We start from the raw sequence: 26,695 nt of genomic DNA on the forward strand, positions 1-26,695 counted from the left end.
GCTAAAAAGATTCTCCCCATCTTTCCTGTAGGTCCCCTTTAAGTATTGGAAGGTTGCAATAAGGTCTCCTCGCAGCCTTCTCTTCTCTAGGCTGAACAATCCCAGCTCTCTCAGCCTGGCCTCATAGGAGAGGTGTTCCAGCCCTCAGATCATTTTGGTGGCCCTCTTCTGGACCCGCTCCAGCAGGTCCATGTCCTTCTTGTGCTGAGGACTCCAGAGCTGGACACAGTACTCCAGGTGAGGTCTCACCAGAGCAGAGCAGAGGGGCAGAATCACCTCCCTCGACCTGCTGGCCACGCTTCTTTTGATGCAGCCCAGGATACGGTTGGCTTTCTGGGCTGCAAGCCAACATTGCCGGCTCATGTCCAGCTTTTCATCTCCCAGTACGCCCAAGTCCTTCTCCACAGGGCTGCTCTCAATCTCTTCATCCCCCAACCTGTACTGATACTGGGGGTTGCCCCGTCCCAGGTGCAGGACCTTGCACTTGGCCTTGCTGAACCTCATGAGGTTCACAGAGGCCCACCTCTCCAGCTTGTCCAGGTCCCTCTGGATGACATCTCGTCCTCCTGGCGTGTCAACCGCACCCCTCAGCTTGGTGTCATCTGCAAACTTGCTGAGGGTGCACTCGATCCCACTATCTATGTCATTGATGAAGATGTTAAATAGCACCGGCCCCAGTACAGACCCCTGAGGGACCCCACTTGTCACCGGTCTCCATGTGGACATCGAGCCATTGACCACGACCCTCTGGATGCGACCATCCAGCCAATTCCTTATCCATCGAACAGTCCACCCATCAAACCCATATCTCTCCAATTTAGAGAGAAGGATGTTGTGGGGGACTGTGTCAAACGCTTTACAGAAATCCAAGTAGATGACATCCATTGCTTTTCCCTTGTCCACTGATGCAGTTACTCCTTCACAGATTGAAAGACAAAGCACTTTAATTTCTACTCTGGCTATATCCAAGGAAGAAAATCTGAACTGCAGCTTTGGGGGGTGGGGGGTACGTGCTTGTGTGCACACATCCTTATGTGTGTTTCTCCAGTGGCGTGCACTGATGCCTGAATAACTATCAAATGGTAAAACGATAGCCTAGACTTAGTAAGTAATTAAACCGCAAAGAACTGTTAAGTATTTCAATATCCTTTCCGCAAAAGCATTCTGTTAAATTGAACCAAGCAGAATAAAGAGCTGTAACTTTTTAAAATAAAAACTAAAGCCTAGAGAAAGAGTTCTATTGTCATCCATCAACCCCCGCCCCCGACCAACATGAGTTTAAGGACACAAAGTTCCTTATTCTCTTGCAAATACCATACAGTCTGGTTTTCTAGGTTTCTCTATGTTCTTTCCTACTTTGAGTAGTATTACAGCTCTTTTCAAAGAACATGACAATATGCAGTTGTAGTCTAAACTGAGATAAACCTATGCCTTACTACCTCAAAAAAAGAAAGAGAATTTCTGTGTATGCATGCAGGCATGTGTACCACACGCACACACACCCCCACACCCCTTTCTGTAGCTGGATAAGCTTATGGCCACATCTCTGAGAAGCAGTGCTCTATTCTAACCAGAGAAGGAAAGAGTATCAGGTCATTCTCGAAGTCACAAAATCCTGCTTCGTTTGCCACCATTGTAACAATGACATTAAAACCAAGACAGATTTATGCATCCCATTATTAATAATGACAAAGTTCAAGACTAATTTCATCACAATGTAGGCTGTTGACAGTTTTCTGAACATTAGAAAAATCTTGGCAGAAACTTACTGAGCTTACTGATGTCATTAATACTTTACCCAACACATCTTATACTACGTTTCACTTGACTGGTACAGATTTTATTCAATTATCAACCTCTACATTCCTACTCACAATTTGCCATCCTTGAAAGAGCGAACGAGAATATTGTCTTTTTTCACTGCAATATCATCACTACAATCCGGACAAACCACCTGCAAAGATATTACAAATGCAAAGTTTAGAGAAAAAAGGAAAAACAAGAGAGTAACAGGGTATACCAATGCTTCTTAAAAACCTTTTTGGCTCATTTTTCTTTAGCAGCAGTGAGGTGAGAGCAACTGAGATAGATCCCTCAAAACATAGGAGTGATGACCTCCTGAAATTACTGAATGTGTAAGTTCATCCTCACTTCCTGGATGGAACTGACAGCTGCTGCTAGAGACATAAGCAAGAACAGCATTCTGACAAAAGTTAAGTGCCTGTCATGCCACTACAGCTTATTCTACTCCTCTTTCTAAAAGGACAAAACTTCCACCAAGTGCTGCCACCTGAGTTAGAGACCTCTTCTGGAAAGCTTCCAGAAATTGCAAGGATGTAATCACCCACAGTTTCAAAACCAAAGGCATACAGGATTTATGCAATGCAATTTTATAAAGGAGGATTAAGTTATCTACTCAGGAGAGAAGAGTGCCTCAAGTGCAAGTATTATGATAGGTTCTTTAATTCAACAAGTAGACTAATCAAGTCTAGCACTGAGACAATGTATTAATTATTTGCCACAATTTTAAAAGCTATTTAATTTTTGTTAAACTAGTATACAAGTCACTTATTAAAAAGCTTCAGGAACTTAGTAGAACATATATACTGAATTTCCAGAGTTATAGAACAGAAAAGCAACCCTCTCCATCATTCATCTCTCTTCTCTCAAAACATGTGTAGTTCCCTGAAAGTTAAGAAAGTTCTGGCTTTTATAAAACCCCAAGGAGCAGCAAATGACTGCAGCCCTAATTTAGGCCTGGTAAATACCTCTTCTCTTTCACACCAACTGCTTTCAGTCCTACTTTTTCCACCGAACACACAAAGATACTGCATGACAAAAGGTTTTTTTTCCTCCTTACATAGGTCACCAGCCATATAGCGTTTTAGAAGGTAAAGTCAAAAGCTCCCTCTGATTTGGAAACAGAGTTGTGTTCCACACAGCATAGGCTAAATATGCTTCCCAAGAAAAATAAAACTTAACAGCCTAAGCCTCCAAATTCAATGCATTCTACAGCCGCCAAAGAAATTACTTCACCAAACTGCAACTTACTAACTGAAATGCAGTTTGAGATATAGTTTGCAACAGTGTTTTAATATCAAGGTAAAAGACAGTGATTATCATCCCCCATTTGAAACACACAGGTGCAATCTCCTAGCTCTCTAAAGACAGAAAAGGCCCTTCTGGCTTTAGCTATTGTTTTCTAGAAGCAGCAAGATCTTCGGAGCCAGAAGTCCATTCAGAGGTTGGAAAACAGTTTACCAAAACCTCATCTAGGGCCTTTACATCAAGCAACATCACCTCAATTTTGCCTGAATCAAGTTTTCTCGATTTCCCAAAACAAACTCCACTGGAGTCATAGGAGAATGAGAGAGATGATCTTATGTAAACTCAATTTTCTGAAAATGCGGCAAGCAGATTTCCTTACTGCACCTTCCAAGCCTTTAAGTACATATTAAAACTAAGCAATGCTATAAGGCTTACTAAATCATACTCTTTGACATAAGGAGCAATTGCCATTGCCAGGCCTGTTTACAATAACAATTAGCCATTGCTCTCAACCCACCCCTCTCCCCCAAAAAACCAACAAAATCCAAAAACCAACCAACCAATCAATCCCCATGCATGCAGGATTAAAACAATGTAGTCAATCACTAAGTCCTCAGAATAATTTTTACCAAATTTAGACCTCTACAGTTTTACAAGTGACAGGCTATCTGGTTATAGGACTGATAGCCAAAATAATCAGTTTCCACTACTAATCTTAACTGTTATTTGCTGTAAAGGTTTAGACTAATCCCTGAACTTCTTTTCACATAATAAACTTGCACAGTGTCCTCTGTGCTTTTACACAAAGTGTATCTGTACACAGTATTATTAATAACAAAACTAATTTTGGGATATGTATTCTTCAGCATACTAAACCTGAATTTTCATTTCATCATTCACATAATTACAAGTAGCATCATACAAAGTTAAAGCAGAAGTTATCAGTAGTAAGATAAAATTACTTTCTTGATATAGTAGAGACAACGTGCTTACAAGGTAAAAGGATGGAGAGGCATAGCTACAGTGGAGAGGATTAAAAAAAACAAACCTAGCTATCTGGGGCATAAATCTGTTCTTTGGCACAACCTTTCAGGTTAAATGCAATATGATGTTTATTTGCAGAGCTATAAACCTGATTACTAAAATAACAGTTAATCCAAGATAAGCTATTTCAGAGGTAACAAGCTCCACCCTCAAACTTTATCCCCCTACTGCTTCTCATTCCCTGCAGGAAGCTTTCCATGAAGAATGAGTTATTACAATCTCCAAATGAAAGCCAAAGAAATAACAGCGTGTATCTTTAGTACACCTTGGGAGAATAAGCAACAGTTCAGTTAATCTTTAAGGTTTGACCCGCAGCTCTCCTGAGTAGCACTACATTAGTCACATGCAAGCCCAATACCTATCAGAAAGGGTGCCATGGAAACTGCTGTCTGTAACGCAACAGTGTGACATAAAACAGGTCAAGCCAGTCTAACTGACCGGTTCTCAGAGTGCAACTGTGAGGCAGGTGATATTACATCAATCTTCATGACAGCTTTTTGGGGGCGGGGGGTGGGGGGGGGGGGGGTGGGGGGGGTGGGGCAGGAGCCAGCTTGATTTTCTTAGCTATTACTGAAAACCTCTCAAAGCTATCTGTCATTAACGCGATACATCCTTGCTGTATATTCTGCCCTCTCCCTTGTTGTAAAAGGGACTTCAATGACTCATTCTCTCCCACCAACTTTTCCAAAAGAAGTCCTGCTGGAAAGCCTCTGGACTACATTACAAGACACAGGAGGTGATAAGTAGAAAGTTGCAACTGAGAGCTATTGTACACTCTTCTCAGAGTTAACTGTTACTGTATGGCATCTTTTCAAAAGCTGAGCACAAGTCTTCCTGAAATCAGATAAACATTTTAAGCTTCCATGGCCAGGGACAAATTATTCAAATATTTACAATTAATAATAAAATAAAAATTAAAAGCATGGTACTAGAAAGTACCACATATGGAAAGACATTAATTTCCAAATGTATCACTCAACCTAAATGCAATCCTTAGACTAACAATGATATTTTACAAGTTTATTTGTAAAAAAAGCGTCTTCAAACCAAAATAAAGATAGAAAATATCTGTACTAAAAGACTACAATGTTATTTTATAGGAAATGTATTGACAATTCTCTACTACCTACCATAGCAACAAAGAAAAAACATCTGATTTTATTATCAAATGTTTTTATCTTGAACCTAGAAAAATAATATCTGTGCAATCACTAAGCTTCCCCTCTTTGCAATTCTTTGAATTTTCTTCCTTGATAAAACTTGGTGGTTCAAAAAAATGGCATGCAATAGCCTAGGAAAAAAGCCCATAAATTCTAGTTCAGTAGTACTAAACAAACTGTTGTACTGGAATTAGGTCAACAAGCTCTGACTGTTTGGAAAACCTGAAGCCATGTGAGCAATCACTTTTTGTAAACAACCATATTTACATACAGAATATTTCCTTTGACTATTATGATACAGTCCAATTTGAAGAAACATATTAAGTTCCAATAAAAATATAGATGAATCAATCAAAAATGAAAAAAAGACACCTTTCTTTGGTGCCTAGGAAACAAAAATTTACAAAATTAAAATAAAGATTAAACTCTTACCAAGGCTGGAAACCACAGAGCTTTCTTTTTATCCACACTAAAGCAGTCCACACACACAACTTTTCCTAATAACTCGTCACTTTGTTTCCTATCGTCTTCATCTTCATCGCTGGAAGAGGATGAAGATTCTTCTTCAGGACTAAACAACAGAAAAAGACTTAAAACTCAACTGTTCAAAACTTGCCTATTAAAATTCCAGGAGATCCAAAGGTAATTGTCATAGAGGCATAAATAATAGTGACCTGAATTGCCTGTTAAATATTTTAGGATAAAAACAATTAGAAGTATTTGTAAGGATATTATAGTAACAACTCAAACATTACAAACTCAGAAATGCGCATCTACATGTAATACATGCAAAAACCGAACAGAACACCACCATGCATCCACATGGTGGAATAGAAATGCACTGTCAGGACATTCAAAATTACAATTCCGCCCTAGTGAAGCACTGTTCAAAAATACTGTTGTAGTTTTGGACCAACATCAAGCTAAACTGTTTTGTTTTATCTCTTAATCTCTCTATGCTTTTACTTTAACAGCCATGCAGAATAAAAAGCTATTTTGAGAGAGGACAAATCTCTGAAGAAGAAACATCAGCTATGAAGATAAATAGCAAAGAGAAAGAGAAGTCTATTTATCCTCAAACAGTTGAGTTGTGCAGTGAAGCATTTTAATGACTGTTTCAATTTCACATTGAATGAAGTGTTGGAATGTAAGCAGATGGGCAAAGGTGCAAATACATTTTGATTAAAAAGGGTTCTGGCTCATTGTTTTAACTGTTCCAGTACAAAGTTGCACCTGGTTTTAACCATATGGGGAGTCTAAATGTACAAAACTGCTCCAACTAAAATTACCTGCAACTGATTAAAAAAACCCCAAAAAACCTAACAAAACCTAGTGCTCTCTAGATACATATTTCTTTTTACTATTCACTTTGAAGGTTAATTCTCAGAAAATACACAGCGGGTTCAATGAACACAAGCAGAATTTTAAAAGCTGTCTTCCATTTTTCACATAACTACTTTTGAGTATAAAGTCCAATATTAACAGAAGACTCACAGTTAGCATTTATGTAACAGAAGACAACTGATTTGCAGTCTAAATTGAATTATTATGTTTTATTTTCCCCACCCTAATTTTTATGTCATCATTTGCAGTGCTGATAAAGCATTGGGTTTTGAGTCCAACACATTTATAATACTAATATTCTGCTACAGAGAAGCTTCTGAATATAGCTTATCAACACATTTCCACTTGGTGTGCCACCTTCTTTTTTTACTTAAATAGCAAAAATAAGAGAAAATCTCTTGCCTATACACAGTACTATTTTAAATACTGATTACATGAAGACTTGTAATTCTTGTATGCAACAATAGTTGTAAAATGACTTTTGGTCTGAATGCTAAATGACACTTTTCGTATAGCTTCCTGTTTTTTGAATAAGAGAAGCCTGAACGTACAACTAATACAACTCCACAGGCACTGAAAGCTTCAGAATTGAATACAGAATCACAGACACAAAGATGTTAAACTTACATATGATTGGATCTCCTTCCTCTGTTTGTTTTCTTTCCTATAACAGGAGTCCCAAAGTGTTCAGGATTTGTGAGTGGAAGCTGATCTAATGTCTGTTGAAATGAAAAAATACATATACATACATACACATATAAAAAACATGGCGTAAGTTATTCTCCAAACTGTAAGTTTGTATAATCTGGTTGAAGTAATTTTTGTCAATAGAGAGATTTTCTCATTATGAAAGAAATACAGAAGTACAGGAGAGACATCACTGCTTTACTTTTTAACTGTGTTTTGGTTTGCATTTTTTTTCCAACACCTTCTCCCTACCTTCAAATAATTAACTTCCATCCAACACACACAGACAATTCTTCCCAGAAGTCCTGCCTTTGGACCATTCAAACACAGATAATTAAGTACCAGGTGTTCTGCTGACCTGGGATACTCCATCTCTACAGGATGAATTTCCTGCCTGTCCTATCATCAGACTAAACATCAAATCATCTACTTATAAATGAACAAAGGTCCCCTATGAAATGAAACTGCAAGATAACTCAGTAGTAGCAAACATGAGAAGTTTATGAATTACTACCAAAAATACAATTACTTGATATGGGAGAGAAAGATTCTACAACAATTTTAAAGAGATTGCTATATTGATAATTGAGAAGGTGCTAACTGATGCTATGTTAGCATCAAAACAAAAAGAGAGTGAGAGGAAGAAAGAACTTTCTCCCTTCAGGGAGAATGCCAAGGCATCAACAGAACGACTTCATGGACATGCAGTATCTTCTTTCCCTAAGACTGCTGTTATCTGTTTAAATCATAACCATTGCAGATTTGAAGGCTCCTGGTACACAGAGTTTTTTTGTACAGGCCATTTACGCTTGTTCTTTGAAAGAAGGCATAAAGCCTTCCAAAGTAAACATGGTCCTCCGAATTACACTTTTGAGTTGTGTATGAGTTTTTAAACATGAAACACCAACAAGAATCTCAAAAGTATTCTGTGTCAGACAGAACGGGACACAGAGACAATAAAACTGGCTTTTTAAATCTTAAAGCAAATGCGTGATCACTTCTGAGCATGGCAGACACCCTAAAAGATCCCACACACTTGGGACGTCAGAGATGAAGCTGAAGCAACATCAGAACGAGACGGTCGTGTGGCACTGGTCTAATTACAGAAGAAATTGAAGATGCAATTTTCCCTGCTGAGTAGCTTGCAATCACAAGGTAATTATTAGAAATATGCAACATATGTTTCATTGAGGGCTGGTGACAATGACTTGCAGATCAGTGACTTTCGGAAAGACATCAAAAGCTAAGACAGCAAGAATGATGATTAAAAAAAAAAGTAGGAGTTACCCGAATGTAAGGTTTCTTTGAATCTGATATAATAATCTGAAATTGCTCTTGTTCAGCTAAATGGGTTGCAAAGCAATATATATAGACTAAAATTTTCCACCTGGTTACTATAAAGTAATACTCCTGAAACCATATTAAAACAGTATTTATGGAACAGAAGCAATCTAATTTTCAGGGGTGCTGATCATTAATAACAAAGAGCTAATCAAAGGAACAACACATTCTTTAAAGTTATGGTATTTATATCCGAATCCAGATTTAGGCATCTAATTAGGCCCTCTACTTTACATATCTTTAATCCTGACTTAGGATTCTAGGAGGTATCCGAACCTTCACAAAAATGCAGTAAGCAGGCAATAAGCTCAGCTGACTACCATAATAAAGCACATTTATGTAGAGCAAAACCCCTGTCTTCAGTAGCTTTCCAATAAGCTAACATGTTTACATAAATCTGCCCCTTAGTCCAGACTGTCTTACATAATCAGAAGGAATAACCCTCATTCTGAAATTTCAACTATTTGAAATTTGCTACAAATGTCTGACTACTTTAATACACAAATCATCTTTAAGACATGAACCAGCTTCAAAATACTGATAACTGTCTTCAAATTAACAGGTAACAGCAACTTATAGTTTGCCTTTTAAAAGAAAAGTCCTGATTTTTCAACTTCATCAGCTATTACAAATTGGACTTAACCATCTACCTAAAATCCAACAGAACTTAATTATGTCTGAGGACTTACATTAATTTTTTCATGTCCCATATTTTGATTTTTTCCAATAAATACTTACAGATAATTTTTTTTATATAAAGCAAAGCAGTTGTGTGATCACTGGTTTTTGTGTGATGTACAATCTATGAACCATTAGTAATATAAAAATGAAAAATATGAAATACTGATTTTGTTTAACTCACACAATTTGGTGAAATTTAATTGTATTTCTTGATTTAAAAAAAGAGTAAGCCAGACCCTGTAGGCTGTATTTTACATAATCCCCATTTTTAGTAGCATGGATGTACATAACATACCGAAGACTAAGGTACTAAAGATATCACTTTTTAATTTTTCTAAGTAAAAAGTTGCATATAAAAATTTCTTCAATTACCTCGCTTTCAGCAAAATGTCTTTCTCCTTTTAAACACAGGGAAGAGCGTCTAAGAGTCTTCTCGTCGCCGTCATCAAATACTGTCACCAGGTAAGAAGTGAGGCAAGAAAATAAAAAGATTACTATTTTTTTTTTTTTTTAAATCGGGGTATCAGTAAGTGATTGATTTAGGTGTCAGAAAGAATGAGATATATATTCCTGTAGCCAGTCCTTAAAACAAAGCTGTACCTGGATACTGCTGCATATACAGTAAAGCATTTGCACAGATTGACCAAATACATAAGCTGCTGTCTCACCATAGCTACTCCATGCTTGCATATGTTAAATGGAATCTCAAGTAATTAGTAGTTGAGCAGACGATTAATGGATCAAGACACAAAATTAAAAATTAACGCAAGCTACAATTGAAAAACTATTCTTCAAGTGTTTTCAATTTTTGCAGAACTTCATTACATAACCAGAACTCCTACAATATTCAAATGGAAGCTATGCTTACTACGGAGAAACATAAACAAGTTATTTTGAGAAAAAAGTTACAGTTTAACATTATATCAAAGTTCGGTATCTTTCTCTACTGACTTCATTGAACTACCCTATAAAACAACAGTGATATCAGCCTAAGGAAGATGACAATAGTCAAAAGTGCAGACAATCATCAAAATCAACTGTAGCGAGGAAACTGTGGAGCTCCTGGTTTCTAGACTTTCTACCACCTCTGCTATCACTCGGTCAACTGGAAACAAGTTCATAATACAGCTGACCTCAGCTACATACTTTATCCTTTTGAATCCTGAAATGCACTGCACACATTCAAGGTGGGATCTTCAGAAGCTGATAAACTGGTCATATAAAAAGTAAGCTTTTATCAAGTCTTCTACAGGTACTTAATGGATGAAAACTTGGTGACAAGTTTTAACTCTTTGGCTATGCTTGCACTGTTCAGTGAGACAAGAACTGTCCTCCTCTCCCCTCCCCAACAGTGATAACAATTATATTCTTGTCCCCACACTGCAGTGACCTTGAAGACTTTTGTGGGCACAGAAACAATGCCAAGATTAGATTAAAATACTGCATTAAAAGGTAAAAGTTTCAGCAGTTTCTCAACACGTCTCTTTCACCTTCATTCAAATCTTCTGTCCATCAACAGTACTGCTGAGCCCATTTCTGTCAGTCTCACTAGAATTCAATCATGTGGTAGAAAACTAAAAATATGTAAAACATTTTCACAAATGAGTCAAAATAACGGTGTTAGGAGAATGGCTGTCAAACAGCAAAAGATGGCTGGCATAATTAGAGAGATTAATTTTCAGCCACATCTGGCTTTCAAATAGTGGGTGCCATACTCTATTTTCGACATTTACTAATTTAAATAAAAATATACAAAAAGCAACAAGGTACATTAAAATTCTTAAGTAGTATTTATTTGATATGAAAGTAACTTTTACCTAGTTCTGAGAATTTTTCGTCCCTATATAAAATTTAGTACTGTTGATGAACAAACTTCCTCTTGTGACTACCATTCCCCAGTCTGTTTTATACTACAGTAATTGTTGAGTACTGTTTAGTGATAAAAGTATCAGTTATAGATGCATATCTGTCACTTCAAAATTTCTTGAGAATTATCAAGGGCAACAACTGCACAAGAAAACACAAAGATTTGGAGCTGCGTCTCAAATGGTCAACACATAATTAAGCCCCTCCTTGGTTAAGTGAAGTAGAAGGCAGCAGGTTCCTAATTCAGTCTGTGTTAATTAACATAACAGTCTCCTTACATAATGAGAGATTAAAAAAAAAAAATTCTATCCACTTGAAGGGATAAGCTGACTACAAAAGAGGTAAACCTATTCAGAGCTAGGTAGGTAGCCACGTTATGCATCCTATGTAGTAATCTGCTTGTGGCCTCTCCCCTGCCACAGGGATTCTTAATCTTGTTCCATGACATGAATATATTCAAAGAAAAAGCTTCACCTCCCTGAAAGACTTGTGTGGCCAGAATAGCACATATGGCTGTAATATGACATTCTAATGGAACATCCTCAAAACAATCTACTGAGCAGACATACAGGAGTGTAAAGCATTTAAAACGTATTCTGAAACTGCAAGAAAAAGCTAAAAAAAGAGGCAACTCAATGCAAATAAAACCACTTTGAATTCTGAGAAAAAGCCATGTAATGACAAAAAAACACTCAGAAGGGGATAAGACTACTTTTGAACATACACAATTCCGCATTTTTAGTAAAGCAAACAATCCTATGGGGTTTTTTTTCCCCTCCTAGTAAACACAGGGTTAAATGTCAAGAATATCACTTAAACTTTCTAAGGACACATTTATATGAATGACCAAACAGTTATCTAGTTACCAGGATTGGAATACCTTGAGCTTTTTGAGGAATTTTTATAGGACAGGCAAATAAACTAAGGACACTTCATGTATTTATATAACTGTGCTATATTAAAAGGCTATACCAGTTGGGATTTTTTTTTTTTTTTTTAAATTTGATTTAATTCCTATCTTCCTTTGGAAGGAAAGTAGTAGCACCAAAAAAGACATGTAAGCAAACTCATGTACAATTTCTATTCAGACAACATCTTGTGAATGTAAGACAGATAGGTATGCTATTAAAGCAACCCTGCCTGTACTTTAGTGTTAAAGGAGTTCTCAAGCAGCTCCAAAATAGTTATTCCTCTAAATTCTACATGCTACTGCTGCAGTGGCATAAATGGTCTTAAGTAACAACTTCTGGAAAGGTACTACTTCAGATCTCTCTCCCTTCACAAAATTTTTGACCAAATCATAGTAATTGTATTCACAAAATCATTAACGATGCAAGTAATTAGGTACTTCTCAACAAGTGCCAGGACAACATTAGATAACTCTGCTGATTAAGATGTGTGCTAATTCTGAAATCCGGTAAATGGCAACTATCCCTTCAAGTAGGACTTTCATTCAGATCTGCAGAGTCATCACTGTCTGTACAGATAATTTCAGTCTCATTCCACTCACCCTCCTGACAAAGATTATTCTAATCATCCACTGCTACAGTCGCTTCTCTCTCAAAGTGCATTGCACAGCCAGCAGCTGTGCAACTTCTACTGATTCTGCAAGGTCAACATGCTTTTGTCTACTTTTATCTACAAAATACGGTTTTCGGTCTCAACTCTTACATCTCCTCTACCTACTTTTTGAGTTCAGGATTCTTCACAGACATCTATTTTGATTTACAGACTGCAACTCCGTGACACTTACCTTCAAAATTTAACCTGCATGGATTCCTATCTTATTCCTCTTGCTGAACTGCTAACCTCACGCTTTCTCAGAAGCATAAACATATACATATAACATAGTTCTCACACCAGCTATACCATTTTGTTCTTAAAGCTCTCATATATGATCCACTTCTATATTATTTACCAAAACACTATCTATAATGTTATTTCTTGTCTTTATACCTCATGTTTCACCTCATCCTAAACTGGTGTCTCCTTTACTCATACATTCTACTTCTCCAACAAGAAAACAGATATATATTTTGCAATGCTTATGTGGAAGGTCTTATCTAAACTTACAGCTCTATTCCTTTCTAAAAGGACTATGACTAGGGAAAGTTAGTCTTTCCCTAGTTGTTCAACATCACTTCATCAATAACAACCCTTAATATCTCAAAACAACTAAGTCTTGCTAAGGTTCTTTCAAGACCTGGTCTTCATCTTCCCATGTCCCAGTTATCTGCCAAGGAGAAGAATATGTAGTTTCTCAAGAATGAATAAATTTCCTGTAACACCTTTAAGACTACCAGTGCACAGACAGAATATATGTTATTTTACAGTTGACCAGTTTTTCCCAAGACAGATTGATCTACTGCTACATAGCATTAAAAAGTAAACGCATGTATATAAAGCCTTTTTTAAAAAAGTATTTAAAGGGAAAAAAAAAAAGCTCTCTTTGCTTGTGGGCCTGTGGATACATCATCTAAAGTCTGAAATGTCACATTAGAAAATAGGGAAAACTAACAGGAAAAGACTTTTTAAAAACAAGCTATGTCTGTTTTTACAGCAGCTGTTTTCAGGGCAAAGTCCAAGAGCAGGGAAAGATAAGTATTGCAACTTATGTTTTAAAAGCACTTCTTTTCCTTTTTTAAGCAAGTATGACAGCATACTTTGCTTCAGAATATTTAACAATAGTATATCAAATATCTAAGAAGCAGTTACCAATTATAGAATGATTCACTAGATCTTTATTTGGGGTCCCAATTTCACATTGTAATGGGTACAATTTCTTACAAAAACCCAAAGTAAGAACCTTAGGTTCTTTGGTTTTTTGGGTTTTTTTGGTTGGTTGGTTTGGTTTTTTTAAATACAAACTTGGAATACCTAAGCATCTCCAAAAAATCTCACAGGCTTATTTTTAAGTCATGGGTTTTAATCAAATACATAACTATTTCTCTTACCTACAGTGTACCAACTTGCATCTGTTAATTTGTTGATAACTGCTTCCTGGTAAGTTCCATCCGGATTCTTCACTTCCACAACAGTTCCTACCTAAAATACAAAAGCCACTTAGCACTGGAGAGCTTCTAAAACAAGACAATGAAGTTAACACTTCTGTATTTAGCAGACAGAGTTAATTTCAAACCTATTTCTATGTTAAATATACCATACTTTCCCAGTTTCACTTGAATGTATTTGTATCGCTCAAAACTCTTTCATTCCTCTAAAATAAGCCAACTAACTGAGCTGATTATTTCCCGCCAGCAGGTGGGGAACAAGAACCAATCTGAGTGATGTCATTCTCTTGTGTAAGAGCTTGCCCATCAAATCCTCCAGCTGAGTTTTCCAAAGCAACAGTGACTAAAAATCAGAGCCAGCCAAAAACTTCCTAGCTTTAAGGCCAAAAAGAACAAAGAGGCTTGCATCAGCCTGTATGCTGCATCCCTTTTAACTACAAAGGAAAAAGTTAACATGAAGAGTATACTAACTCTTGCTTTACAGCATTACCTTTTATGCTTCATGATCTATCTGGCCTGTGTAATAAATTGAACCTTCCACTTTCACCCCACACTGCATATACACATTTGTGTCAAATACTGAAAAAGAATGCTTTTCAAAGTGTTAGCAAAATACAAAAGAAATTTATTACCTTTAAGGGACCCTTTATGTGGTCATCCTGCACTTCCATTGTTGAAGAATCATGTCTAAAAGTTACCTAAAAAATATAATTCAACTGACAATCACTTGATACAGTTGAGCAGCATAAGCACATGCAGATGTCAATAGCCCTTCTCTTACTCACATTTTTCCACTTGCCGAAAACTGTGTTTCATTTGTATATTTTAGAAATGTGAGGAGACAATTTCTTAGTTGTCAAAACTTCTAAAATACTTTTTGTCTTTTAGAATAGAACCATTACCTCTAAAGGAAGTGACAAACAACAGTTTACCAACAATGTTTAATGGCTCAAAATGATCTCTGCAGTTTTCTTAATGATTTGAATTGTACCGCTCTAGTACCACACCAAGAAAGGAGAAAGTTTCAAGAGTTCTGAGCATAAATAATTTTTAAGAAACATGTATATTTCAAGGCTCTGAAATCAAACAGTTTTAGCACCTATATCTAACCCCATATCATGGGTTTGGGTTTTTTTTTTTTTTTTTTTTTTGCTTTTGCTGATTAAAGTGCATTTCCCTCACTCACAGTTGAAAGACTCACACAAAAAAAGTACAGGACATTGCTGTCAACTAAACAAAACTAACAACCCAAACAGCCTTTCAGTTAATGTCAGCTTAGCCTACATGCTGCTAGTTAACTGGAAGCAAATGTACAGACAGCTAACATTTCAGTCTTAAAACTGGAATAAGTAAGTCCCATAAGTATTTCCAAGGTATTTTCACATGTCATTGGCTGTGCCTCTAATCCTACATGTTATCCTCAGAGAAAAAAAAAACCATCTGGAAATTCAAACTTATGCTTAAGTTATCTCTATCAGACACTACAGATATTCACCATTCATTTCACTCAAAATTAACTTGGTCACACTGGAAGTCACAGGATCCTCCTACCAATTACACCTGAAGTTTTATTTCCACTCCAGTTTTAGAATTCAGGGAAACAGAAAGTTCTGGCACTACATTTTATGTGCATATGTACGCTTTATTAACACCCACAAATGACGTTCTAATGTGCATCAGAACACACTCACCTGGTGTAAGTATATGATGTTCTATTTAGTACTCATAATAAGTAAGAATGTAACATGAGATTCAGCCATGTAACAGTTAACTCAACTACAGCAATCCTACGGTAAATCTGAGGATTTGGTTCACAAGTGTACCCAAGGTTATGTTCTTGCTATTGTTCAGAGTTTCGCTGCAGCACACAGCAATAGCAAAATTTCCTTCAGAACAACAGCGTTCTCTAACACCAATTCTTCTACTTAGCTTCCTCAGGAGGAGAGTTTAAGGAGTTCTGTAAACCTCGAAAGTAACAAACAGCTGAGAACAGCACCTACAACTGAAACTAAGGAGAGCCTACCTTGACTGGCTGGTAAGAAAACAAATGCACTAAAATATTTTACTGCCTTCCAGGTGCTACTTCATGAAACAATCATCTTGACCATCTTGTGTTAGAACCACAGCAATACATATTGTTGTGAAAGTATGTTCTTTTAGAGCTGCATCATCCCACCTACTGATGGCAAATACTTACTGTCCACCTGACAGACAAAAATCATACTTTGTAACCTGAAAGCCAGACAAAGGATTCGGGCTAGGAATTCACTGGGTAAAGAATAGCCTTCTGAACTTCAGCCTGACAGATACAGGTATTTATTCCTCTCTTTGGAGGGATTTATCTAGAAATCAAAAGTTCAGTTCAGATGCAAAGTAATCTGAAACCTGTGGTCACTACTGGCTCATATGAAATATCCAGTATATCAATTCTGATTTAGAGACATCTGTTTTTATTTACTTCTGCAATTATCTTAAATGTATTTTACAGCAAAAAGGAACCCTATCCAAAACCATGAGCCAGCCACAATGTACTATGATGAAAGGTGAACAAAGCAAATTGCTACTGTTTATTCCAGAATGGTTTTTCTTTTTAAAGATGCCTTGGGGCTTCAACTCCTTTTGGGGAGAAGGTTTTTGATACCAACAGTTTTTGATTCTTGAGCTATTCATACATATTCAAAAAACACTGGTTATTAACAGAAATGTTCAAACTCCAAACTCAGTGTGACACCACTGGCCTTTCTTGAAGCTGAGAAGTGATGTCAGTATTTGTTAGTGTCGGTTGTAATTCCCATAGTATTTGTCAGTGTGGATCCTTTCTGTCTCAGGCAAGATTGAGACATTCAGCACATCATCAACCTGTTTAGATTCAGTTGGAATTTCCCTTTTCTTCACCATCCTGAAAAGACAGTCCTGGTAGGGTCTATACAGCAGATGCTTCACTAGTTTCTGTTTGATAAAGACCTACACAAAAAATGGTTTCTTCTGAAACTTCTGTGGAGGGTGCCCAAATACAAGTGGCTGTGGATGATGGTGCTAATCGTTTTAGGAGACACTCAAAATAAACTGGCTTAAATAGCTCTCTAAGAAAAACTGTAACGGATCCTAAGAAGTGGACTACCACTCTTCTAACACCGAAAGTCTTGTCCTTTAGTCAAATTTGTACTGCCTTCAACACTTTTCACAAGTCCAGGCAAATCTTAAGTTTTACTGCTTTCCATGACGAACTGTGTAATGCAATTGCATTGTCAATGTAAAATTCTGTACCATGCACAGAACCTGCCAAAGACTGCTAAACTGTGAAAGACACTACCTATTAATAATGAAATGATAAATACATACTACTTGTGTTAAATTATACTGTTAATGGAAAAGTTATTATGAAGGTATCTCTCAAAACATTCTAAGAAGCAGACTTCAATAGAAGAAAGCAGGTAAAAGGAGACACAATTAAATGTGTTTTACTTGCCTGAAGATGACATACTCCATATTGAAAAAAATTTTGTTGCCATCCTCCTTTCTCAGAGCAGGTAGTTACAAAACTTAAACGAAAGCTTCAAACTAAAATTGGTGTTATGAAGTTAACTGACTTTCCTTTTCCCCTAGTAGTTCTAGGCAACTAGGGCATAAAATATATTGGGGCCAGAAGAAACTGTTAAGGAAGCGGAAAATAAGTGCAGTAGATAAACTACCAGAATTCCAGACAAAGTACACCTGATAGTAAGAATCTTGGTTAGAGCTAATACTGGGGAAAGTCTGCATGTGCCAGGAAGAGCTGAAGAGATTTTTAGAGAAAATCAAGGGGTCACTGTTAAGTTTAGGGAACATATATTCCTGGTGGGGGAAAGACAATGTAAACTAATGTTGTTACTGCACACACACACAAAAAACTCAACCCCAAATCACATTACTCTACAAAGCAACAACAGTACTGGGGCTTAACTGCCCTAAGCTGTATAGTAACAGTGAAGACACACACACTTGAAAACCTGAATCCACAGGGCTTTAGGCACAGCCTCCACAAACAAATTACAGTAAACATTCTATCCCATTTCATTTCAAGATATTTCTGCAAAACACTGCAGTGACCAAACTGCAAGTAATGAACCCATAAGAAAATACTTATCAGTGAAAAACAACCTTAAGTGCAAGTGGCCATCTAAGAAGGTGGGCTGAAAGCCCTCTGAAGAGCTGAAAGGAGTTAAGAATTTCATTGATCTAGGCACAACACAATTCTTATACTTAAATACTGATACTTAACAGCTTAAATACCAATACTTAGTCACTTAAACTCAATGGTGCTGTAAAGCATAGACCAGCTGATGCTGTTTAGAGTTACGACTAATGAAATGAAAAGACCACTAATTTGCTTTAAAAGCTTTTTAAAGATGTCAGATTTAAGACTAACATAATCTCGTTATAGTTAACATTATTATCAAGTAAGTGGCAATAGTCCTTCCCACCAGGGCTTTTTGGAGACGGCCTGCTCTCTCCCTCATACATACTATAGGCAAAAAATTGGCCATAGCATGAGGGCAGATTCAAGCAATGCATGACAGTTTATAATGGAGGCTCTTCTATAACAGGTTATCACCACTCACAATTCACACATTTTCACTTATATTTACAGTAGATATAAGAAAAATATTCTGCCACTATAACTCTGTTGCAGAGCAACAACCTCATTTATTTTTCGTAAGTGCTTTTGATCCTTGCTCTGTTATAGTTCTGTATGAGGTTAAGAGGTAGAGCAGAAAAATAGTACCTGCTCCCAGATTAGAGGCTTTTAGGGCAACATTATCCAAACAGAAATATAAGGCTATTTTGCAGTGTAGACTTACTACACAATAAAAACAAGCCCAAACATTGTTCTCTCTATTTCTAGAAACGATACTTTAAATTTCCAAGGGATGTTAAAATGTATCTCTTGTATTCCCTCTCCACAATTTTTATTTGTGCTGCATGTGGCTTATATTGATTCATTCAGTCATTAACTAGTCATCATAAAGATTAGGTGAGATCCCCTGCTTGCTATTCTGTAGGACTCAATATGCCAAGTCTTTGTTGGAAGACAGCAGGGTTTCATCTTATTCCTGAAGCATTATCTAGTTGCTACTGCTAAATGGCAGTGACCTGTGCTCCTGAAGTAAAAGAAACCATGTTAAACCTATTTTAAGGAGTTTTAGCTATTTCCTGATAGCATTCTCCCATAGATAAGCCTACATTTGTCCTATTTTGTTCGATTACTTTAAGGTCAGCCTATGGCATTGAAGGCCACAAATACTGGATGCAAGCAGATGACAAAGCAGTGAAAGAAACAGAATGTATTTAATTGCATGGGTGTGGGGGAAACCCCTCCCCTCAACAAAAATATGCTGTTATTTCAAAGACCGCACTGGCAGCCTCCAAGGAAAGGACAGCGTCTTAGCTGTCTTGAGACTATAAAGAAGTTTCATGTTGTGCTCTTTTGAACATTGTTGCCTTTTTTTCCCCCCAAAAAAAGTGATTGCAGGAAAACCACGTACCTTGACTTTGACAAGTCTTTTTGCTGTCTTGATCTTGGCTTCACAGAAGGCTCCTCTATACTTCGCACTCACATCGGTGCCCACTGTGAGATAGGGAGGCTCATCAATGGCCTAGAACAGAAAGGAAAACAACTGGGTTTTAATTACTGGCCACTGGCAATATAGCTGTCATGGTCTCGCTAGCTTTTGTGGACAGAGCATTACAAAACAGCCCAACAAAACGTAACTTGACAGCATACATATATCACAGCAATAGAAACCCAGAACACAACACTAAGCTCATACAATGACTACGATAAATACAATAAACTGACACCACAGTTGTCTACAACAAGCACCACATAAGCCTCCAACCTCTGCACCATCTGAAGACACATCAGATGACCAGTTCTGCTGCAATGGTGAAGGCTAACCAAGCGTTCTATCTTCTCCTTTAATTGCCTCAAGTTCTGATGAGTCTTATGAAGACACTGGTGTTTATTTCCCTCAAATAATTAAGGTTTGTTTTTCATTAGTAAGTAGAACAACTCTGAAGAGACTTAGCTTTTTCTCTTTTGAATAAAGTAAATTATATAGGCGGGCGCTCACCAGGAGAGCAGTCCAAGAAGCGAGTACAGTAGGAGAATAATGGTAGGATAAACAGACAATGAAGGTGAAAGGCCCAGACAAAAGACAAGGTTCTGTAACAAGCAACAGAGGAACAGGGGGCACCCAAACAAGGAAACAAGAAATAGAAGAGGAGGAAAGTAAGTGGTTTGGGGGGGGGAGGAGAGCATGGTCCAATTAGTATGCAGAGTGAGCTCACGAAGGCTCTGTTCCTTCAAAGGAGGTCCGTCTTCCCTCACACAACCTCTCCTAGTGTAATTTGGGGGGGGGGGGGGGGGGGGGGGGGGAGAAGTGAGATTCTGCATAACTGAACTACTTCACTATCACTTCACAGAATGTGGGTCAGAAGAGAGAAGGTAGAGGGTGACAAGAAACAGGAGTGAGATATGTTTTCAAGAGCTGCAAGCCTCCACGCAGCCCCAAACAAGAGCTGGGAAGAGAGATCTAAGCCCTTGTCTAAGGCTACATCATGTTTCTCCACCCCTACGGATTCAAACACAGCTTACAAGAGGCAACTCTGGCACGTCCAGGCTCTCTGTGGGGAGAATATAATCTCCTTCACAGGTCTCAGAGCTACTATTTGATACTGAGGTGCCTGCACTCAGCATCAGGTAATTCCCGCTGGCTGTTTCCAGCTCCAATACGTCAGAAGTAAAGGCACGCAAATATGTACCTGAATGCTTCAATGCATGGTTTTTCAGAAATTTAAGTTTTGCAAAACTTTAAATTGAGAGACATGAGATGCTACAGTGTTAACTCCATATTAATGTTGTTTTTACCTCTCATTTTCAGGTAACAGAATATATTTCAGAGCACTAGAAAACCATTATCAAACTGCACTTGTTAAGATCATTAGAAACTTAAACACTCTAATGAATCCCTCCCTTTATTTCTCTGGTGTGTGACTGCATGCATAGTAGGATATACCACTCTGGTGGTAGTATATCCATAAACACATCTGTTCCTATTCCAGACTTCATAACAATAAAATTCAACTGAGATTAATGGAGGTATCTGTTAAGAGTGTTGGGATTCTGAAATTCATTCCCTCCTTGCCTAACAGTGTAAATATACTTGCCTTCAAGGCAGGCTGCAATGCTTTTTTCTTACTCCACTTGGAAGTATGTTGAAACAGGGACTCAGATGACAATAGACTCAGTTTTGCTTAGTAGTCTCAGTAGAGTGTACTAAGTAGCAGCTGCTTCACACAATATAAATCTGAACAGGGGAAATCAGTGATGTACTTGCAAAGTCAGTAAAGCTGTAAGAGGGGAGCATGCCTACTGCTCTCCCCCACTCCTTCATGAAGAAACTCTTCAGCACTAGAATGCTGATAGCCTTTTATGCCCTCTGATCTTCCAAACTTATAAGAAAGCACGGAATATTGAGATTACTTTAACAAGACAGATCCCAAGTGGGTCCACACAGATGCACATAGCTAGAATTCTCCTATAAACAAACACCTCAAGAGCTTGTTGTGTCAGTACCAGTCTATACCTCCCTATACGTCCAAACAAATTATCTCAAAGGCCAACTCATAATGTTAAGTTTAACTTACAGAAAATAAAGAACATTTTTCCTTCACTACTACTGAACATTAAAAAAAAAAAAGTCTGCAATACAGAGAGCAAAGACGATCTGATGCTCTGGTCTTTGGCTGTTTGGAAGTTTATGGCAGAGGAACAGGCAAGCCAACAATCCAACTTTAAAAGAGGATTTAAAAGTCTTATTAAGAGTATAATCACCAATATTAGTCATTACTTTATGCCTACTCTGGCTTATTTTTAAAAGCTTCTTCCAAAAAGAGTATCCATTTGAAGAACAAACATCTGTAAGAATTGATTTCTGTAAGAATCGATTTACTACCACACAAGTTAATTTCAATCCCTAGCCTAAATCTCCTGAAGTTACTTTTACAATTGCTAACTCCTTTCACTGGAATTAGTTAATATTTACCACCGTAAATCAAGCAATTTCAAAAAATAGCAAGCATATGGACCATTTGCTTACCACTGTAGGTAAGTTTACTAAAACCACAGTACTGGAGTGGCTTTCAAGAGGAAAATTTACACTGATGAAATGCATTTCTTTAATTACCATAATGAATGATTATACATTTTAAAATAACCATGTGAAATCTTCAGTAGATACACATAGGAAATTTTTCTGCAATTTTATTATTCCATTGAAACAAATTATGTGGGCTTTTATTCCCAAATCACTTAACTGAGATTTTTCAAAATACTTCCCTCATTCTGACTGATAGTATCATCTGAAAGTGGTAAGTTAAAACAACTAGCAAGATATGATGCATCATAGAGAATGCAAACTAGAAAAGTAAACAGTAACAATCAAAGTCTGGCATTAATGTAAAATAATCCTTACCATGCCTTTGTCATTTTCCTCAACTCTGAGTCACCTGTTCTCAAGCAGGTTTTATTCAATTTCACCAAAATTAGAGGCTAAAAATAAGTATACAGCTATTTTTACCTTTCTGTTATCCCTTCTCTGCTTTCTGCTTACATCATTTCATAGACATCCTTATACTCAGAGTGAATGTATCCTTGCCTATTTAATTTTTACATGCTTTAGCAGGATTTGGTTTTATTCTTTGCTTTTCAGTGCAGGTTACCAGAAAAAAAATAGTATGTTAAAATGCAGCTAAAATACGAGAACACGATTCAGTAATCTTGGAAAAGCTATTACAAGCATATTGAAATTATCTTAACACGAAACACTGCAGCAGTCTTTTAAGGGGAAGACACAACACTGGACTACCCTACAATAAAAAGTTCTGAGCTTCTTACAATTATTAAAGACTTCATTTTGAGACAACTCTACTAGTCTCATGTGTTGCTGTCTCCAAATCTCTGCGCTGCAGTCTCAGCTCTCATTTTATTTTAAAACACAACAGAATCTGAATTTGCATTTACATTTTATATCTAAACATAATCTCTTGCACTTTACAATCTGTAGGTAAGAATCATCTTTTCAGTAGCGTATCATAAAACAATCAGTAAACTTTTGCTCAACAGGAAAACTGAGAAGTATGCCCAGCATATGCCATCATTCAGAGCAGCTTTGATATACACCCCAGATTGCCTCTCTCAACCCTTCTATGTCTCTGTACTTCCTTGAAACATTTTTCAGTTCACACAGGTCAAAGAAAGGGAAAAGTGAAGCTGATGGTAATCTCTAGGTTTGCCCTCTCCCTGTCGTCCCCCCCCCTTTTTTTTTTTACCATTGGCAGAAGACTGGTAATTAGGATGCTGATGAAAACCACCCACCAAGCAGGAGCTCACATGAGGGATCACTGTTTTGTTTGCATGAATGGCTGAGGCCGGGCTACCCGAAGGGGAGCAGGCTCTGCTGGGTGACAACAGGAGACGGACACCCTTCTCCAAACGGAAAGCGGCGGAGGGCGGCATCTGAGGCCTCGCACCCGCAGGAGCGTGGGGCAGCAGCCAGGCTGGGGGCACGGAAGGGCTGTTTTGGAAGGAGACTGGGGCGAGACCTTCCCCAGCATCCGCTGAAGCAGGATACTGACTACTGAAAGCTGAACGTTACCAGCGGTTCGAGCAGCTCCCCGACGAGCTGCAGACAGCCGATTCCATGGTCTAGAGTCGGTAAGGCTGCCGGAGGAAAAGCGAGCCCGGGTGATTTTTGGTTAGCTCACTGGGGACGGCAGAGGAGCAGACGGGCACCAGCCTCCGAGCCGCAGGGCACAGGTGCGGGCTCCCCCGGCCAGCCCCGCGGCGGGCCCTGCCGCTTTAAGAGGGGGGGCCCGAGCCGGGAAGCTGCCAGAAGTTTCTGGCTGCCGGAGCCAGGGCCGAGGGCTGCCGCCCGCCCGCGCTCCCCGACGGCGCCCGGGGCTCCGGCAGATTAAGCGCGGATTTGCCGTTAAACTCCACCTGTCCCCGTAAGGCGATTGCCGGGTAAAACCGCACGGCAGCGCTCCCGGGGAGGCGGCCGCTGCTGGAGCCGTGCCCCGCCGCCACCGGGCGCCGCGCAGCGGCAGGGCCGGCTGCCGGCCGGGGCCGCTTCCTGCCCCGCGCCTCGGCCCGCCGCGCCCGGGGAAGGCCGAGCGGCGCCGCGCGGGCCCCGGCACGGGCGGGAACGGCGAAGCGCGGCAGGCGCGGGCCGGGCTGCCCCGCTGGGCGCTGCCGGCTGCCCCCAGCGGCACCGCGCACTGTCCTGCGGCGGCGGCTCTGCCGGCACAGTGCTAAAACGCGTATGCATGTCCTCAGCCGACAGTCAAAATCCAGCTCCAGTAATTCCTGGCATTCTCTGGGGTGAGCAAGAGGGGATAAAAAGAAAAGGACTCCCTACAGGTTTTGCACTTTTCGTTAGGAAATCAAAAGTAATGGGCAACCGCCCTACTACTACTACTACTACTACTACTTAACGTTGTTTTATTAATGGAAAGAGGATGAATAGCTGCTTTGCCATCTCAATTCACAACTGCTGTGTGCGGACAGGATTTTCTATATGCAGCACAGGCTGCCGCAGCTGTAAAGCTGGTTTCCCACTTAAATAAGGAGCAGTCTCTAGGTGACCAGTCAGCAATTTCCACCAATTCAGTGGCTGAATTTTCTTTGGCAGGCAAGGCGGGCTGCTGGAAGGGTTCCGCTCCAGCCTTCAAGCTGATTATACTTGGAAGAACTGATAAATGGCTAGATGCCCACATCATAAAACAACCTGCACGTCTTCTGGATTTGGACATTTACATCAGTATTAATAGTTCTGCTCTTCCGAGACCAAGCGTGAGGGAGGAAACACACAGACCCCTCCAGAGCACTTTGGAATAAACATTTTAACACTGCAATCTAAAATGGTAGCATCGTGCTTTTACAGACCTTTTAAGGCTGTTAAAGAGGCCAGTTTTTCTAGACATTTAGATATTTTTCCATCTACATGGGATGAACTCATCCCCACACCTCCTCTTTCAACTCTGCTGCAATACTCCATTCAAATTCCTTCTTAAAGTCTTCTGTGACGTACAGCAGCTGATAAAATTGCTTTACCTTGTCCTTTGCCTATAAGCACATCTAATATGGTGTGTGTGAATATATTATTTCTATCTCCTAATCTGTATTCCTCTGCACCACACACAGGATGTTCGAAGTAAACCACAAGAAAACAAGATTAAGCATTCAATCTAGAAACACAGCAGACATGCTTAGTAGGAAAGCCTGCAGGACTACTTTCACATTTGCAAAGAGAAAACTGGGTCTGTACCTTCCCTTTGTCTTTCCTACATACAAAGTTTGACAAACCAGGATTTCAGCGTGTATTAAACATTGGAAATTCAGCGTCTACCTACTCTACAAGACTCTTGAGTCAAGAAACTAGAGAAACATTTTCAAGAAGCCAAAAAACCCCAGCAATCCCACAACTACTGAAAAGCACTGGTTTTAGTTTTTAAATGGAAATTTAACACCTGTTTCTTTTCAATAACCAAGGTTCAGAAAAAGCTTGTTAAAGATTCAAGCGCCCCCCCCCCCCCGCCCCCGGCATCCAAATTAATTCTTGAGTTTAAAAAAGAAACATCATAAGGCTCAACATCTAATTTTTTTGTCATCCGTATTAAGCAAGAGGAACAGTGGCAAAACTTTTTTCTACCATTGACGGTATTTTGAAGTTATCTTTCCAAAGGAAGTGTTTTCTCATGGTTTGCACATCTTCCATAATCTGAGACGGAAGCACCCAGTTTGCGAGCAGAACCATCACATCCGTACTTGACTATTCCAATTACAGTCATCCTCAATCCCACAAATTAGTGGTAACTTAAACTCCCATTCTATCCTGCAGAATCAGCTTCTGGGGCAATGAAAGCTTGAAAAGACCCAATTTTCAAAAATAGCATTTTTTGGAAAACAATGGTAAATCCAGCATCTCCTAGACAAGTTCTGAACTGTTTTCATGAAAACAGGTGAAAAACCCCACAAAAAAAATCATTAAAAAGCTTTCTCCCCAATTACTAAGATATTTAACTTTAAAATAAAGATTATTACCTTAAATCTTTTCAAACTGCAGTAAGTTCCACCCAATAGCAGAGATCTGCCCACACACTGCAGAATCAATCTCTGGATAAACAAAATTACTGAGTGTAAGAGTGCAAGATTTTGCTTGCAGCTCAGCCTGCTGTGGTTAGGACACTCAACTTTACTGTAATAGCAGACATCTTCAGGAAAAAAAACTACTACCGTAGCACATTTAATATACTCAAGTTGGCAGATAATATAGTTGATTTCAAATACACTCCTCATGTATTTTCAGAGCGACAAAGATGAGAAGCCTCTAAAACCTTTCTACAAACCTTATGTTACTGAGGCACATAACTCCTGAGACACAAATGCAATTTCTGAAACAAAGACTGAAG

At 38.7% G+C, this 26,695-nt stretch overlaps 1 protein-coding gene across 3 annotated transcripts in view; it reads right to left on the minus strand.

Annotated features, from left to right (window-relative positions):
• The window catches only part of ARID4B (AT-rich interaction domain 4B), a 96,053-nt gene that overhangs the window by 44,740 nt on the left and 24,618 nt on the right, over positions 1-26,695 (minus strand). For all 3 annotated transcript variants that reach the window (XM_075706781.1, XM_075706779.1, XM_075706780.1), the window contains exons 3-9: positions 19,708-19,818; positions 14,815-14,880; positions 14,126-14,216; positions 9,678-9,757; positions 7,224-7,315; positions 5,685-5,823; positions 1,875-1,954 (exon numbers count right to left, since the gene is read on the minus strand). In XM_075706781.1, the coding sequence (XP_075562896.1) occupies positions 1,875-1,954; positions 5,685-5,823; positions 7,224-7,315; positions 9,678-9,757; positions 14,126-14,216; positions 14,815-14,880; positions 19,708-19,818 (659 nt within the window). The remainder of the gene's footprint in view (positions 1-1,874; positions 1,955-5,684; positions 5,824-7,223; positions 7,316-9,677; positions 9,758-14,125; positions 14,217-14,814; positions 14,881-19,707; positions 19,819-26,695) is intronic.

Source organism: Pelecanus crispus, chromosome 3, assembly GCF_030463565.1.
Source record: "Pelecanus crispus isolate bPelCri1 chromosome 3, bPelCri1.pri, whole genome shotgun sequence".
Taxonomy (NCBI): Eukaryota; Metazoa; Chordata; class Aves; order Pelecaniformes; family Pelecanidae; genus Pelecanus; species Pelecanus crispus.